Raw genomic sequence first — 19,034 nt, 5'->3', positions numbered from 1 at the left:
ACGACAACAAGAATTTGACTTTCAAATTAAATATGAAAAACAAAATATTTACCAACTATTATAACATATAGTTTGAATTAGAGGGAGATAATTGGGATTAGATGTAGCTTTTTTTAAACCTCTTTTGGGTGATCGAAGTAACTATATTTCTTATCCAAAGTTCAAATGAGCAGAAACAAAAATAAAAAATAAAAATATAATGATAGAAGGCTTAACGTAATCGTTGACGCAAGCCACCCCTGCTTACCTAATCGCTCTCCTCATGCAGGTCGCTCCTGTAGGGGTAGGTAGGTGGATTAGGTTTTGGGGGGAGGGGGGGACACAGATGGTGAAAGTGTATATATCTGCATTGAATGAGTGCAAATTTACTCAATTTTAGTCATACTAGTTGAGAAAAGCCCAAAAAAGAAGAAAACAGCAAAAAGAGTTGAGAGAGTTTTCTTTCTTCTTCTTCTTCTTCTTCTTCAATTGAGCAATGGCGGACGCAGTTGAGATGCCAAGAGTAAAATTGGGAAGCCAAGGACTTGAGGTAAAACTTCAGGCCATGTGGTTCTTTCTTTGGACAATTTACTACATTTGCAGCTGTCTTGCAATAAACCCTTGTGCTTAATGCACCGGGCTGACCCTTTTTTTTTTTGTCAAATCAAGTCTTTGGATATTTTTATTTTGGATATTAGATTACTTTGATTTCGGTTGGTTTTTACACATTAGTGGTGAGATTTAACTTGTCTATCGTGGAATTCAGAAGGAGACGACATAGTACTTTATTTCTGTAATGTGAACATTATTGTTTTGTCATTGTATTGAACCATAGTATGAATTTATTTTAAGGAAGAATGACGCTCTTTTACCTATAACATCTCTACTCAAAGAGCTTTTAAGCATCAACATTTGCCATCTTAATTGGTCCCAGTGAAGGATCCAAGATTTGAACGCCGTGGGATCTGAGTTGGGAGTATGGGGTTCATATATGTATCTGACTCTAGCTTTACTTGTTTTATATATTAATGTGTATATTTATATGTATATGTAAAACTATTTATGGTTCGAGGTGAATGCCATGGATTCTGAACCTACAGAACCCCTCTGGATCAGTGATTTGTTGCTACATTTGTTGTTTAAACATAACCATGATCAACTTACAGTTTGGATCAGAAGCCAAATTTCATGAACTTTCTCATCTGAATTTGATAGACAAGTTTATTATACTTTGAATGAAGCAGGACACTGTTCCCTTTCCAAAATGGATGCAGTAATTTGCTTTCTAGCTGTTATTTCCCAACAACAACAACAAACCCAGTATAATCCCATATAGCTGTTATTTCCCATTCATAAAGATGTTTCTTTTTTCAGTTATTATTTATATGATAGTCATGGTCATTGACGGCATGCAAACCTTTGTTTCTAGGTCTCCAAATTAGGTTTCGGTTGTATGGGGCTTACTGGAGTCTATAATGCTCCTCTTCCCGAGGAGGAAGGGATTGCAATAATTAAGGAGGCTTTTAGTAAAGGAGTCACATTTTTTGACACGTCCGACATTTATGGCATGGATCATGCGAATGAATTCTTGGTCGGGAAGGTAAATACAGACAATTGGCTACTCATGAATCATGATCATCACAAGATGCATTTTTCTTTAGCAGTTCAATTTCAACTAAATTTTTTGTCCATAGAAGCAATCACTTGTTGAGGCTACTAGTATTACACTATCTGATGAACACATTAAAGATGTAGTACAATATTACAGAGATTTTTTTTTTCTTGAACAATTCCATATGGTTTGTCTAAGTGGTGATTCTGGTGAACAGGTCTCCTCCAGTATTACAGTCTCTACGAGATACATATAATGCTCTCTTTAGTATAACCTGAAAAGGGCTGGTCCAACTATATGACTCTCAAAGATGAGAGGATTACCATTTTTCTCATGCTTTGCTCAGATAACTGTCCTGTCAGACTAATTTTGTTTTTCAGTATGAAAAAAGAGAAGTTGCTACAAACTTCTTTCTAGAATCGTTAACTAAGTCATACTTTTCACAGTAGAATATATAGATTTGAAGAGTTCAATTTTCCCTTCTAGCATATCTTAAGTTGACGAAAAAGAAAAATGGAAGATAAATGTTAATGCAGAATTTATGAATATATAACCGACAATGTTGGACTGAAGAAAATTGAATTCTGTTCTTCATGTTCAGATCGTCTTCTACACGAGGTAATAGAATTAGGAAGACCCATTGTTATTCAGTTAAATAGCTGTTTGGTTTTCCTTAAGTACTCTGTAATCCGTCTAATAACTTCACTGTTTCAGGCATTAAAGCAATTGCCTCGAGAAAAAATACAGCTTGCCACAAAGTTTGGTATTTATAAGATTGAACCAACTAAGATTACAGTGAAAGGAACTCCAGAATATGTTCGTGCCTGCTGTGAAGCTAGCTTGAAGCGCCTACAAGTGGATTGCATTGATCTCTACTATGTGCACCGTATAGACGTAACAGTGCCCATTGAAGAAACAGTAAGTGCTTTGCCAATTTATGGTTCAACTTTAGTTACTTAGCCCACACAAAATTCATCTGCTATGAGTAGGGGGTCGCCAACAATGCTGGCATTCCTAATGAAGAATCTTGCTTTTATTTTTTCCATGAAGCATTTTTATGTCTTATTTTGTCTTTTTTCCATTAACCACGTCACAGTTTGCTGATAAGCTAATTTTCTGATTCTGCTTTTCACTTATCTTTATTTTTCCTTATTGTGGTGAGATTTGTTACAGATGGAAGAACTTAAGCAGTTAGTTGAAGAAGGTAAAATAAAGTATATAGGCCTCTCTGAAGCTCACCCGGAGACAATAAGGAGAGCACATGCAGTTCATCCTATCACTGCTGTACAACAGGAGTATTCCTTATGGACGCGTGACATTGAGGATTATATAGTTCCAGTTTGCAGGTTTCTCTATACTACATTATACATTTTCAAAAAGAAAAGTACCTTGAAATCAAAGGAGTACTATTTAACTGAAATAGGGGCATGTCCGGGGGAGATATTTATTAGTCATTTTTATTGTTGTTTTCTTTTGTACGAAAATATATTATTTCCTCCTTCCCAATCAGAATTATGAAGGACTAAATAGAAAAAGCTAATGGATAGCGATGCTGAGAAATATTAAAGTTACTTTTCTTTCTATCTTGAATCTACTAGGGAGCTTGGAATTGGGATTGTTCCATATGGCCCTGTTGGACGTGGGCTTTTTGCTGGAAAAGCGGTTATTGAAAGCTTGCCCGCTAACAGCTTTTTGGTAAGAAAACAGACAAATTTTATTTTACTTCTACATTATTTCTGTTTTTCACTATTATTATAATATTGTTGCATGAATCCATTTTTGACGTACGCTTGTGAATTTGGAATACATTTACCCTCTATCAGGTTACACATCCTAGGTTTACTGGAGAGAACTTTGAAAAGAACAAATCTATATATTTTCGTCTGGAAGGAATAGCGAAGAAGCATCGTTGCTCTCCGGCTCAACTTGCTATTGCATGGGTCCTTCATCAAGGGGATGATATTGCACCTATTCCTGGTAAGCAATTCTTCTCATAGCTGCACTAATGCAAGATGATCTCAGAGTACTTGCAAAGAAAGAAATAAGTATAAGAAAAGCAATGTTCTCTACGAACTGAATTTGTCGTCAAACGCTGAGTTAGTGAGCATTGTTTTCAGGATTTTGGCTAGTTGAAAGAGCTGAACATACTAAGAAGCAAGGGATGGTGTGATTTACTTCAAAGTAGAAAATTTCCATTCTTACGTCTCTAATATTAATACCAATGTATTTTTTCCTTCAGCTTAGTTAAAAACATTACTCAACATGGACTTCATGCAGTGTTTTTAACTATTACACGAGTGCACTATAGGCTGTTTGGAAGAAAAAGGGAAGCACCTCTTTCTCATAATGCAAACGATTTGGATTTTACATTTTAGAGCTTTCACGAAGATGCATTGTAAACACCAGCCATATTAACCATAGTAAAATCAAGGGAGATAGACATGACACCAGAACCATCTGGTAATGATGACTTTAGGCACAAATAATGAAATTAGACTTTGTATGACATTGGAGAGGGTGGGTGGGTGGGGGGGGAGGGGGGGAGATGTTTTTCATTGATGCGGACATGATTGTTAATTAGCTGCTATTAAGTTTGGTAATGCAAAACAAGCTTTATCACATGAAAGCTTTGTGCATATGCACTCACTTGACACTTGGTTAACCAGAAGATTTGGAGGCTGTATCCATAATAAAAAGGAAAAAAATGAAAAGAAAGCGGTGCAATATTTCCTGTATAAAATTTCCTGCCTCAAAGAAACGGAAAGCATCAAGAAATCAGATGCCGATACAAATTGTGCTTTGATTTCTTAAAGACATGGTGTTGTGAATACTGAGTTAGCTTCCTCTCTCTTACTATAGGTACATCGAAGATTAAAAATCTTCATGATAACGTAGGCTCTGTGAGGGTGAAGCTCACAGAGGAAGACATAAGAGAACTTTCTGATGCAGTGCCCATTGGTGAAGTGGCAGGGGAGAGAATTGGTGAGGCTCTTTATAACACTTCATATAAGTATGGAATTACGCCACCCCCAAGAAAATGATTGATGCACCTGTTGCAAGTGGATTGAGCATGTTGTTTCCTTTTTTACTTCTTAAATCCATTGCCATCTGATTCCTCTTTTTGTACTCGACAGTTGAATAATTAAAGATCAGTCTTCTTGTATTGCTACAGTTAGAATAAAGATCTGTCTGCTTGTGTTTTGTCTCGGGCAAAGTGGAAATGATGTTAGCTATTTTTTTTTCTATTAGAGTTACTTGTGGAGTAATCAAACACTGGCTACTATTGTTAGGCCTAAGCCTTGACTTTTTCCATGAAGTATCATTTGTGCCAACTGTATCACTATTGTGTGACATTGGGTCTTAATCCACATGCTCTTTATAACCACATTCTCGTGTTCACACAAATTAAAGGATTAACAACAACATACATTTAAAGCATTCACACAGTAACAGAATTAACAATATATTTTACATTTCTTTAACACCTTTAAAGGGCATTTATCTTGATTGTGGTTTATTTGGAAAATATGATCCTGTCTACTTCTTATTGCTGATGCTGCAATACATGCTCACTGCAACTTCTTGAAACTGCATTTTAAGGGATTCATATAGGACTGATTAAACTATTGTTCCTCGCCTAAGAAGAAAATGGTAGGTTTCTTTGGCTCAATGATCTCCACTGTTCCTTCCAACATCTTGGCCACTTTCCCCATTGATGGCCGGGCATCTGGCCGATCTTGGATGCACCACAGTGCTGTCTTCACCATCCGATTTACCATGTCAAAGTGTGCCCTTGAATCATATGATTGTTTGATTCGAGGGTCCAAAATATCATCAATGTTCATTTCCTTAAACACCTTATCAAATGCCCAAGCAGGGAAATAATACTGATCGCTATCCACCTTTGAGTCATAATGCTCAAAATTCCGTGAACCCGAAACTATTTCCAACAGCACCAATCCAAAGCTGTACACATCTGCTTTCGGAGTGATTGGATCAGCCTTGGTCCATTCTGGTGCCACATATCCTGGTGTGCCTCGAAATCTTGACATGGTCATCACCTCCTCTTTCTTCTTTAGCTTCGCTAGCCCAAAATCAGACACCTTAGGGCAGAAATCGTCACCTAAGAGAATATTTTCAGGTTTGATATCACAATGTAATACCCATTCCAAACACTCTTCATGTAGATAGGCAATTGCTCGTGCCACGCCAAGTGCTATCCTATACCTGATATTCCAATCAAGTATCGGTTTCTGAGGTCTATCTGGCGATCCAATCCGAGCAGCCTTTTGGAACAGGAATTCATCCAATGAACCATTAGGTACATACTCATACACAAGTATCCTTTTACCCTTTTCAGCACAGAAACCCCATAACCTTACCAAATTCAAATGGTGCATTCGGGCAATGATCGTGACCTCAGCCCAGAACTCAGCATCACCGCCCGTGACATTCTTCAAGCACTTCACTGCCACAACCCGGCCATCGTTCAACTTCCCTTTATAAACATCTCCAAACCCACCTTTCCCAATCTTATCAATGAAATTGTTGGTTGCAGTCTTGATCTCAGAAAAACTAAACCTTTTTGGTCCAATTGCAGGCATGACTTCAAGACCAAAAGTCCTAGCCATATCCCTGTACTTAATATACTTCTTGAGGAATGCCCAAAAGAAGAATACCCCACTAATCAACTCAGCTGCAAAGATAGTTGAGATGATCACAATATTCCTAGTGGTTGCCTTAGACTCCTCTGGTGGAAATGGAAGGCTAATGCTCACTGGACATGAAGTCTCCATCAAACTAGTCATACCAGTGAAATTTGAAACATCTTTTTCTTCATTATCAACCCTCAAATACGTAACAACTTCATTCCCTGGCGACCAAAATCCATACAACAGCTTATCCAATTGAAGCACACAATAGCCAGTCCCATCATACTTGAACATAAAACCTAAGCAATTTTCCGTATCAAGACACTGTTTTTGGCAACTAGAGAAGTTCAAAACCTTAAGGTCAACCCCACCAGTAAAATTGACATAATCTAAAGGCAAAAACTTGGTCTTGCTCAAAAGTGGGACTTTCCTTTCACAAGATTCTCCAGAGATCTTCTTAAACCCCGGAGGACAGACACAAGAAGTCTTAGTAGTAGAAGCATCATACATGCATATAGAGTTTGTACCACACGTACCATGGATTGTACATAGCTGATAAATTGCTTGCCAAACAACAGTCCATTGTTTTAAAACAGGATCAAAGCTGTAGACTTGGAGATTCCCATCATCTTCAAGCTTCAACCTTCTCAGTTTCAGGTCACCGAAATCCGATGAGTAGAAGGGATTTCCACTAGATTGAGTCACTAATCCCGTATCCTCTAAGCGCTGAAGAGAATTTTGAAAAGCGAAGTAGCTGTCATTTCCATTGTAAAAAAGCGTTCTGGATCCGAGAAACTGGAATTTTCCATTACTGGAAGTTGCATTTGTGCCATTGATGTTCTGGTTTGGCAGATATGTGTCAGTTGGATTCAAGAAACTACCCCAGTTACCATAAACCAAATTTCCACTTTCTTGTAAAAAAAGCAGCGCTGAAGTATTTCTGACAAGCAAAATACTCTTAGGCCAAAGATTAGGAGCTGAGGAGACTCTAGTTTGGGGGCTTAACTTGAGCTCACCAGAGGTGGAAATGGAAAGGGAAGCAGAAGAATTAACAGGGGAATTTGGGTTAGCAGACCAAACTATAGTTTTGTTGGGTATTTCATAATACCAAATGGAGAAAACATAGGAGTTGGTGGAATTTGATGGTAGAAAACCAGCAGCAAAAGTGGAGTTGGGAGAAAGGAGGATTTGGTTTTGGGTTGGAGTCCAAGGAGAAAGTGTGGAATTGAATATTGTTAGGATTTTGGTTGATTTTTGGGCAGACGAGAAGAGTGGATGATTCAACAGGAAAAAGAGGAGGAACAGACGGGGAAAGGGAGGAGATGGACAAGACATGGTTGGTTGGTTGGTTGGTTTTGGCATAGAAGGAAGACGGAGTTTTGGACTAATCAATCATATATGGCGGTTTTTTGAGGACTTGTGAGTTGTTATTTGTGTTGACTCTGGACCGTTGACTTTGCTGGCGGCTCTCTCTTTGGGTTAAATTTGTGGGACTATAAAATCTTTTGAAACTTTTTTGAAGACTTGTAATTTGGGTTGACTCATGACCCTTGACTCTGTTGGCAGCTTTCTTTTTAGAACCCATGGAATACGCCAATTTTTTTAATTGGACAATTTTCACTTTTAGTCCCTCGAATATTGGTAAATTATATTTTTGGTTCTTATTATATCTGGTTAAGCACATTTAACTTCTGACTAATTGAATGTGCAGTTTTTATCCCTTCTGCTTTTGAATTTTTCACAAATTTAACGAGTTATATATCGTTACATGATTTGACTATCCATGCGTTAGGATAAGTTTGCATTTTTACTTCATTTTTGAGTATAATATAATTTAAAAATAGTCCAAATATAGCATATTCCTTTATGAAGGGATAAAAAAGTTAATGTGTTTCTATAAAGGATAGTATTACTTAGCGATAGTTAGTTAAGTTAACTATAGTTTGTCAATTAGAGTTAGTTAATTATATGTACAACTGTCAATTAGTTGTAGCGATTAGTGGAGCAATACTACATATACGTGTAATAGTCTAGCTAGAAGCTTAATAAAACGGTAAAAATTTCGCCAATCGCTGTTCACTTCTTCTCATTACAATTTCTGCAATTCGCAGATTCAACATGGTTTCAAAGCTATCAATCGAGTGATTCTAGAGATTTCTTCGTGCAATTAAAGAGGAAATCGAGAGAATCGACTCTGTTTATGCGCTTTTCTTTTAACCCTAATTGATTTTGTTTGTGCAAATTCCATGGCAATTGACGATGAATCGAGCAGCACGACTGTCAGAACTGGTGTAACCGGCGGCGGGGCGGTAATTCTCGATCATAATCATTCATTATATCCCCATCCGTCTGATGGATCAGGATCGATGACAGTGGGTCTACTGTTAACTGGAATTGACAATTACATAATTTAGAATCGAACAATGAAAGTAGCATTGCTAGGGAAGAACAAATTGTGTTTAGTTGATGGATCCACTTCCAAAGCAGATTTTGGACCAGCATTAGCACATCAATGGGACCACTGTAATGCCATTGTGACCTCGTGGTTGATGAGCAATGTAAGTCAACATTTGTTAACGGGAGTTCTCTTCTATGAAAATGCATAAACAATTTAGACACAACTTAAGGTACGTTTTGACAAGGTGAACGTATCTAGACTTTACAATCTGCAAAAATAAATTTTTACTTCTACTCAAGGAGTTTCATCAGTATCAGTTTATTTTACTAAATTGACTGATCTATGGGATGAATACGACTCAATTTTTCCACCACCACCTGCTAAAGATTATGTTGAACGGTTGCAATTCCAATACCTATTACAATTTTTAATGGGACTAAATAATAGTTTTGAGCAAGCTAGAAGCCAAATACTCCAGATGCCCACTGTCTCAACCATTAACCTGGCTTATGCAATGGTAATTCAAGATGAAAGTCGTAGGATGATGACATGGAATAATTTTGGAATGCCTAATCATAATAAACCTACTGCTATGTTCACAACTCAAGCTAGACCCAAACAGAAGAGGAATTATGAATTGGAGTGTGATTTCTGTAAGATGAAGGGGCTCACTAGAGATGGCTGCTATAAACTCATGAAGTGTGACTACTGCAACCAAACATGACATTTGAAGGAGAATTGTTATATGATAATTGGTTATCCTACAGACTTTAAGTATAAGAGGAAAGTGAATACAGTACAACTACAGGGCAGTAACACATAGGATGTTGAGCATAGAGCTGTACCACCACAGGTGTTCACTCAGGAGCAGTATGCTAAAATTTTGCAAATGTTGAACAACTCCTCCCTTGGGGAGAAGACTACTCAGAATGTAGCAGCAATGACAGGTACTCTTTTCTGTTGCAATGTTAACCTTCCTAAATGGATTGTGGACACAGGTGCTACAAATCATATGATAGGGGATAAAAACTTATTAGATAATTGGATGTTAGTAGGTAATGGAGGTCAAGTACAAATGCCTACAAGAGACTCGGCTAAGGTCACACATGTTGGGGATTGTCAGTTAACAGGAGGTGACACTATCAAGAATATTCTTTGTGTACCTTCATTCAAGTTCAATCTTTTGTTTGTGTCAAAGGTGACAAAAGAGCTGAACTGCTTTGCATCTTTCTTTCCCACATTCTTTGTCTTTCAGGATCTCTTCTCTGGGAAGGTGAGGGATATTGGTAGAGAAGAGGATGGTTTATACACAATGCTTTCTGCAACTAAACAAGAGAAATTGGGGACTTATCAAGCATTCACAGTAGTAACAAAGAAAGCTGAGGACATTTGGCATAAAAGGCTGTGGCATGTGCCTATGCAAGTCATTAGAATAATGTCTACTTTCAGTAGATGTGAAGTTTTACATAAGTGTGAGATTTTTCCTTAAGCAAGGCAAACTAGAGTTCCTTTTCCAGTTAGCCATAGTAGAAGCCTAAGTAGTTTTCAATTGATCCTTGTGGATGTATGGGAACCCTATAAGACAACTACTCATAATGGAATGAAGTTTTTTCTTACCTTAGTTGATGACTATACAAGGTGGACTTGGGTATTTCTTATGAGGCTTAAATCTGATGTGATTTTTTTGCTTAAGAATTTCATTACTATGATTCAGACCCAATTTGGCAAAGTAATTAAAATGTTCAGATCTGACAATGGTAATGAGTTCTTTAACACAACTTGTAGAGACTTATTTCAACAGTATGGCATTTTGCACCAAAGCTCTTGTCCCTACACCCCACAACAAAATGGGATGGTTGAAAGGAGACCTAGACACATCTTGGAGACAGCCAGAGCAATCAAATTTCAAGGCCATCTACCTACTAAATTCTGGGGGAGTGTATTGAGTCAGCTGTCTACATAATCAGCAGGATCCCTTCTACTGTTCTTGGTAACAAATCATTATTTGAGTTACTGTACAAGAGGCATCCCTCTCTTTCTCACATGAGAGTCATTGGTTGTCTTTGCTTTGACTCAACTCTGCCTAAGTGTGATAAGTTTCAGCCTCGAGCAGTGAAGTGTGTTCTACTTGGGTATGCTGTAAATCAAAGGGATATAGACTACTGAACCTTGAGCACAATACTTTGTTTGTCAGCAGGGATGTGATTTTTATGAAGATGCTTTTCTTTTCCATAATCCTGAGATTACTACTTAAAGCCTGTCCTTCAATACTGACAGTCCAGCCAGGGCAGGAGATATTTTCTTACCTTCTTCTGTTCCTACAGATGTACCTGCACCTATGGTGAACACTTCTCCTTTGTCTTAGTGATTACGTGAGACCATACAAGCAAGGACATTCCAACAATTATATGTATCCTTTGTCTGATGTTATTGGCTATGATCATATGTACACCAAGTACCACAATTATCTTTACCAATTTTCCAATAAGGTAGAACCAACCACTTTTCATGAAGCAGCAAAAGAAAAACGTTGGGTTGAGGCTATGTAGGCTGAAATCAAGGCCTTAGAAGACAACAATACCTGGTAGTTGGTTCCATTGCCACTAGGTAAGAAACCTATAAGATGCAAATGGGTTTATAAGATCAAGTATAAAGCTTATGAAGAAGTGGATAGATTCAAGGCAAGGCTTGTAGCTAAGGGTTTCAATCAGAAGGAAGGACTGGATTACAGGGAGACATTCTCTCTTGTAATCAAAATGGTGAATGTTAGAAGTGTTCTTTCCTTAGCTGCTTCTAGGCATTGGATCATTCACCAAATGGATATGTACAATGATTTCTTACAAGATGATCTCATTGAGGAGGTCTATATGAGTCTGCCACAGGGTTTTCAGTAAGCCTGGAGATACATCATTGGTTTTACTCTATGGTCTTAAACAAGCTTCCAGACAATGGAATCTTAAATTGACCTCTGCTCTCATTGCCTCAGGCTTTCACCAAAGCCACGTGGACTATTCCTTATTCACCAAACGACTGCATGGTCACATAGTGGTAGTTCTAGTGTATGTCGATGACCTGCTCATTACTAGTGATGACATGTCCTTGATTTAGATTATTAAGGACGATTTGCAGTAGAATTTCAAAATCAAAGACTTGGGGGAGCTCAAGTATTTCTTGGGGATCTAGTTTGCTAGGAGTGCTGAAAGGATTTTGATGCATCAGAGGAAGTACTCACTTGAGCTTATTATTGACTTGGGTTTGTCTGGTGCTAAACCTGTAGCTTCTCCTATGGAACCTAATATAAAGTTGACAAGCTGTGAATTTTATGCTTCTATAGGTATCACTGATGATACACATCTTGATGATCGTGGATCTTATCAAAGGCTTCTGGGCAGGCTGCTTTATCTTGCTGTCACTAGGCCAGACATTTTGTTTGTTGTTCAATGCCTTAGCCAATTTATTCACAAACCTAAAGTGTCCCACATGGAAGTTGCTTTACGTGTAGTTCGGTACATTAAACACTGTCATGGATTTTGTATTTTGCTTAAGTCTCATTGTTGTGAGTCTTTGTCAGCCTTATGTGATGCGGATTGGGCTGCATGCCCCAATTCTAGGAAGTCTGTCACATGCTATATTATTAAATTTGGTGATTCCATCATCTCTTGAAAATCCAAAAAGCAATCTACTATTTCTCGAAGCTCTACTGAGGCTGAGTATCACAGCCTAGCCTCTACTATTGCTGAAGTGGTGTGGCTCCTTGGCCTATTCAAAGAGTTGGGTGTTCCTCAATATTCCTCTGTACCTGTCTATTTCCATAGCAAATCTGCTCTTCAGATTGCTGCAAACTCTGTGTTCCACGAGCGCACCAAATATATTGACATTGATTGTCACTTTATCCGCGAGAAGATTCAACAAGTCTCATCTCTACTTTTTATCTGGCTTCAACTGATCAGCAAGCAGATTTACTTACCAAAGGACTTGGCCGGGCTCAACATGACTACCTTGTGTCCAAGATAGGAATGAAGAACATCTGCATACCTCCTAGCTTGAGGAGGGGTATAAAGGATAGTATTACTTAACCATAGTTAGTTAAGTTAACTATAGTTTGTCAATTAAAGTTAGTTAGTTAGTTATATGTACAGCTGTCAATTAGTTGTAGCGGTTAGTAGAGCAATACTACATATACGTGTAATAGTCTAGCTAGAAGCTTAATGAAACAGTGAAAATTTCCCCAATCGCTTTTCTCTTCTTCTCTTCTTCTTATTACAACTTCTGCAATTCACAGATTCAACAGTTTCGCCATTTATCATAAGGACCAAGATAAAATTTATCAATAACTAAGGGACTCAAATTACTATTATAGTATTATCCCTTATTAATTATACAGAACCTTATATATTCCATATGTTAATTTATAAATAAATAGAGTTCAAATAAATAAATATTCAAAAAAGAGTTTCAAATAAATAAGGTTTGATATAATAACGTAGTGCATTCTAACTCAAGTGACAAAAAATATGCTCGAGCACTCAAAACTAGAACATAAATTTTATTTTCAAATTACGTGTAAAATTATTGAATTCTTAAACCAAATGGTCATTTTAAGTTTGGGAAGTGCTCCATTTTGTTCTTCTTAGTGCAGTAACAATAACACCTATAATCCTTTACTTCAACGAAACACTCTAAGGAAGCAGAAACTTGTAACTTTTCTTGGAAGCAGAAGATGAAGCAGAAATTAATTTTTCTAAGACAATATACCCTTGTAAAAATTTTATACTCTATTTACCAAAATAACCATTTTAATTTTTATATATCTTTTTTTCGTAATTTGGCGCTAAAATAATTTTTTTTTTAAAATGACAACAAACAACTCTTATTTATTTATAGTTTCTTAATATAATGTCAAAACAATAGATTTTGTAAACTTGGTTAAATATGTCCTTAAGGGGAGTTTTAGGTTCAAATGTCATGTCCTTAGTCTTTAACTAAGTACATGTGCGGCACTTGACAACTCGCTCACGATCTTGCACAACTTGCTCACGTTCTTGTGATGCCAAGTCAGCCTTATTGCACTGAAGATCGCTAAGGGAATATTAGAAAGAACACAAGAGAATTGCTAAAGGAAGCTTTGTATTAGAGGAAACTTGAATTGTTTTCTTGGTGAATTACAAATGAATGGCCCCTTTATATACTAGTCTCCTAGGGGCTAGTATGTAAATATTAATTGTTATACAAGTCTTTAATATTTACAAAATAAGGGCTTTCTCTAGAACTCTCTACAAACCTAGAAGATTCCAAGGACTTTTCTAGCAAATCCATAGGGATCTAGGGTCTTCCTAAGAAAATGTCCATACTTCTCTAGAATCTTCTCACAAATGCTAGACTTCCTCCTATGTAAGCTTCCACATGGCATTAATATATGCCAAATGGCACCTATGTGGTATGATGACATGGCGGGTCATCACCCCCCTCCCCCACCTAATGTTGCGACGACCGCGACGCAATGCTATTTCATAAACTCTGGGATTTTATCTTTGAATTGCCATAAGTCTTCATAACGTTCCCACGTGGCCTCCTCTAGTGATTGCCCCTTCCAATGGGCGAGGAACATTGCAGTGGCTTTCTGCCCTTGTTTTCGCCTGCCTGGTAATCAATGATAGCCTCAATCTCCCGATCATGCGAGGCAGTGATAGTAATAGGCACTCGACTTGATTGGCCCCTACTCGGATCATCCTTGTCTTCGTGATATGGCTTAAGCATGCTGGCATGGAAGATAGGATAGATCTTTGAAAAAAATAATTTGCCTCTTTCATTTAGTGTTCATTGTCGAATCGGAATCTTAACCCCCGCCCCCAACTACGGGAGAAGTCACACTTTAACTTCCTGTCTTGACCTAGGCCTCACATTGATCGTTCTGTCCATTGAACTCATCAATCAACCTTGACCTTGACTCTCATGTCAAGCTTGCATGAGATCTTGCCTACCTTGGCGACGATCTTAGATGACCCCTCATACTTACGAATCAGATTCTGATGCATGCCCCGTAGTGCCTTGAACTGTCTCGGGTTAAACTTCACCATGAACATGTCCCCAACTCTATAATCTATGGGACGCCGCTTACGGTCCGCAAACTTATTCATCTTCTTAGCTGCCTTAACCAAGTACGACTTAGTAGTGTCAAGCTGCTCCTCCCATCCCTTAGCCATATGATAAACCCCAAACTCTTTTCCCTCGAACGCGACTGGTAATGAATGTGGAGTTTATGGCTGTTGGCTTGTGGCTAACTCAAATGGTGTTCGCCCCGTGGACTCACTCCGTTGCAAGTTATAAGAGAATTGGGTAATGTCCAGGAGCCTTGCCCAATCTTTATGATGCGCACTTATATAATGCCTCAAGTAGCATTCCAGTAAGGCATTGACTCGTTCCATCTATCCACTCGTCTGTAGGGTAGAAACTAGTGGAAAAGTGCAGTTCTGTTCCAAGTATGTCGAACAGCTCCCTCCAAAAATTTCCAGTGAAATAGGTGTCTTGATCACTGATGATATACCTTGGTAAGCCCAATACTTCACTACATTCTTAAAGAATAGCTTGGTGACTTCCTTGGTTGTTCAACCTGGTGAGGTGGGCATGAAAGTGGCATATTTAGAAAATTTATCCACGACCACCATAATAGTACCATAACCGTCGGACTTCGGTAGACATGTGATAAAGTCCATAGTCACGCTCTCCCATGGACACTCTGCGACTTGTAGAGGTTCCAAAATTCCTCCGGGTTGTTGTAGCTCAACCTTGTCCTGCTGACAGACAAGATAGGTCTGCACATAATACTCTATGTCATCTCGCATGCGTGGCCAATAGTAGACTGACTCAACCAAGGCCCTAGTGCGACATTGGCCTGGATGACCAACCCACATTGTGTGATGACTCTCCCTTATGATCCGCCGTCTAATGTCTCCAAACTTAGGCACGTAAACCTGCTGACCTGTAGTAAGCAATATGCCATCTTCTACCCAAAAAACGTCTCCTCTTGCCCTGGTTAGCTAACTCGATAAGTTGTTTGGCTGCTGGATCATGCTGCATGCCTTCTTTTATAGCCTCATGAATGTCCTAACTTGGTGAAGTGATGGCAGCAAGCTCGGCTTTCCGGCTTAAGGCATCGACTATAACATTACCTTTTCCCGGCTTATACTCCAGCACATAATCAAACTCGGCCGAGAAATCCTGCCACCTAGGCTGTTTTGATGTGAGCTTCTTCTGCGTATGAAAGTAGCTAGTAGCCATATTGTCGGTCTTGACCACGAACCTCGACCCAAGAAAATAATGTCGCCATGTACAAAGGTAATGCACAATGGCAGTCATTTACTTCTCTTGCACCATGTAATGTCGCTCCGTCTCATTTAACTTGCGGCTCTCAAACGATATGGGATACTTATCCTTCATTAGGACACCCCCAATGGCAAAGTCTGAGGCATCTGTGTGCACCTCAAATGTCTTATCAAGGCCAGGTAATGCCAATACTGGCTCCCCTGTTATAGCTGCCTTAAGGCTTTCAAACGCCTTTTTACAATGCTCCGTCCGAACCCATGGCTTGTTCTTTTTTAGCAACTCAATCAATGGTGCGGCCTTTGCCGAATAGCCACTGATGAACTGACGATAGTAGTTAACAAGGCCAAGGAAGGATCTCAACTCAATTACCATAATAGGTGCCTCCCACTCCTGGATAACACGTACCTTGGCCTCGTCCATGCGTAGTTCGCCATTACTAATGACATGGCCTAAGAAGTGCACCTTTAATTGTGCAAACTAGAATTTCTCCCTCTTGATGTATATCTCGTTCTCCCACAAGACTTGGAAAACCTTTTTTAAGTTCTCCATGTGCTCCTCCAAGGTGTTGTTGTAGATGACTATGTCGTCTAGGTAGACTACCACGAAATGATTAAGGTAGGGATGTAAAATCTTGTTCATAAGGGTGCAAAATGTGGCTGGTGCATTGGTTAAGCCTAAGGGCATCGCCAACCACTCAAAGGCTCCATATCTCGTCACACATGCCGTCTTCGGCTCATCCCCTTCTGCAATGCGAACCTGGTAGTAGCCCTTGCGAAGATCCACCTTGGTAAAGTACTTGGCTTGCCCAAGTCTATCGAACAAGTAATCAATGAGCGGGATAGGGTACTTATTCTTCACTGTGACTTTATTAAGTGCTCAGTAGTCTATGCATAAGCGCAATGATCCATCCTTCTTCTTTTAGAACAATACTGGCATGCCGAAAGGTGCCTTTGATAGGTGAATGTGACCAGCATCTAGCAGCTCTTTCAATTTTTTCCCGAGCTCCTCTAGCTCCGGCGGTGCCATATGATATAGGGCAAATGCGGGTGACTTAGCCCTGGATCCAACTCAATCTTGTGATCCACCTCTCGCCTAAGCGGCAAGTGATTAGTCAACTCCTCGGGCATGACATCTTTGTTTTCCTCAAGTAACTTCTCTATGCAAGGAGGCAATGACTCTGAAAACCCTTGTCTTCCTCTAGATTTGCAATAGTTGCCACGAATGCCGGTTTCCCCTTTTTGATCCCCTTGACAATTTGTATAGCTGGGAGTTGTGCTGGCTTTTTCTATGTGGCATCGTCACTGTAGGTACCATGCAAGATACTTCTCTATCCATAACCAAGAGACGCTGGAGGTAGGGGTCGATTAAAGTATGACAATGTCTAAAGAACTCTTGCCTCAGTATGATGTCAAATATATCCATAGCGGCTACGGTAAAGTTTGCCATGCCTTTCTAAGTTCCCAATTTGACACCAACTCCATTAGCTACCCCACGAGCATTCTGTACCTTGGCATTTACGGTCTTGACGTGAGAGTTGGTTGGGGAAAGCTTCAATTCTAATCTCTTTACGGCAGCCTCAGTCACGAAATTATGAGTTGCTCCAGTATCTACCATTGCACGAGTGGGCTTGTTATTGATGGTGAGATCCACGTACTGATTGCCATTCTTGGTTGGTTGGATAGCTTGCTTCGTGACAGCACCACATAATCTGATCATACCCAACTGTGCGGTTCCCGAACTCTTTCCTTGCGGCTGCTCCTTCCATTCACGGACCATGGCGTCGAGGCTCTTTAGGTCGGGACAATTCTTGAAGCCATGTGGCCCTCCGCATATGTTGCATCTCTTCTTCTCAGCCTGCGCCTTCTTCTCGGCATAGCCCTGACGGCCACTCGACTTTTTGGAATTTAGAATCTTGTAGTATTGTCTTTGTATCTCCTTGCCTTTTCCACGGTCTCCCCCACCTTTGACATTGTTAACCTTTAACTCTTTGCCTTTGCCTTTGTCATGCTTTTCATGCCTAAATCCATCAATGATCCGACCTCCGCTATGGCTTGGTCTATATTTGTGACTTGTCGGAGTTACAACTCCCATTTAGCCTAATTTTGCAACTCGTCCATGAAGTGGAACAACAAGTCATCATTGGTGAGGTTGGGGATTTGAAGCATAAGGGTAGTGGACTCCTTGAGATAGTCACGTATGCTCCATGTTTGCTTCAACTCCCTAAGGTTGCGCCTTGCCTCATACAAGACATTGTTCGGAAAGAACTGTTGCTTGAACTCGGCTTTGAACTGACCCCACGCGCTAATAGTAAATAGACCTTTATCCACGCCGGCCATCTTCCTTCTCTACCATAGCATGGCAATCTCTGAGAGGTACAACAGCATAGTGTTGATCTTGGCCTTGTCGTCCCTCACTTTACCGTGCCTGAAGTAGTTCTCCAAGTGCTAAAGAAAGTTTTCCACTTCTTGTGCAACACAAACATTTTTGAACACCGGGGTTTTGGGAGCCTCGATCTTGGCTTCCCTCATCACAATAACGTTGCTAGCTTCCTCGGTCATGCCAACATCGACATGCTCTTCGAGTGACTCTATCTTTGCCTTCATAGTATCGATAGTACTCAAAGCCTCCATGAGTGTAAGGCCCCGTAAAAAATTTACCTAAACCCTAGGGTTTCATCGCGCTAAGGTAGAGTAGTGTGATCGAGGGTTATAGAAATTCATCGCGGCGATCAAGCTCGCCGCGGTACGGACTTTTTGGATTGAACAGTATGTTGGGGAGTTGAAGGAATCATTTTTGCAGACCATGGCATTTCTACGGTCCACTATGCGACCGCATAACCACTTTGTGGGCTGGGGATCGGCCGCAAAGTGAATCAGAACTTGAGCAAATTTTGAGAACCATTATGCGACCGCATAACCGTTTCTCGGGCCACACATCCATCGCAGAAGATAGCATGAGAAATTTCGGAAGGAGGTTCTACGGTTCTTTATACGACCTGTACAGAAATGCCCAATTCCAGAGGGCCATTATGCAATCTATTTTGGGGACCGCATAAGTGTTATGCGGTTCT

General features: G+C 39.6%; 2 protein-coding genes across 2 annotated transcripts; one reads left to right on the top strand and one right to left on the bottom strand.

Annotated features, from left to right (window-relative positions):
* The first annotated feature begins 342 nt into the window (after window positions 1-342).
* LOC104106991 (perakine reductase-like) lies at window positions 343-4,792 on the top strand. Its single transcript, XM_009615670.4, has 7 exons — window positions 343-529; window positions 1,409-1,579; window positions 2,306-2,509; window positions 2,765-2,937; window positions 3,190-3,286; window positions 3,415-3,568; window positions 4,451-4,792. Exons 1-7 carry the CDS (start codon window positions 476-478, stop codon window positions 4,630-4,632), a joined length of 1,035 nt encoding a protein of 344 aa, XP_009613965.1. The 5' UTR covers window positions 343-475; the 3' UTR covers window positions 4,633-4,792.
* A 204-nt stretch (window positions 4,793-4,996) lies between these two features.
* LOC104106983 (G-type lectin S-receptor-like serine/threonine-protein kinase At1g34300) lies at window positions 4,997-7,696 on the bottom strand. The gene has a single exon (XM_009615661.4). It carries the CDS (start codon window positions 7,603-7,605, stop codon window positions 5,215-5,217), a length of 2,391 nt encoding a protein of 796 aa, XP_009613956.1. The 5' UTR covers window positions 7,606-7,696; the 3' UTR covers window positions 4,997-5,214.
* Window positions 7,697-19,034: the final 11,338 nt, after the last annotated feature.

This window comes from Nicotiana tomentosiformis, chromosome 1 (assembly GCF_000390325.3).
Source record: "Nicotiana tomentosiformis chromosome 1, ASM39032v3, whole genome shotgun sequence".
Classification (NCBI taxonomy): domain Eukaryota; kingdom Viridiplantae; phylum Streptophyta; class Magnoliopsida; order Solanales; family Solanaceae; genus Nicotiana; species Nicotiana tomentosiformis.
The sequence above is the reverse complement of the archived record's forward strand: the minus strand, read 5'-3'. Positions and strand labels throughout refer to the sequence as shown.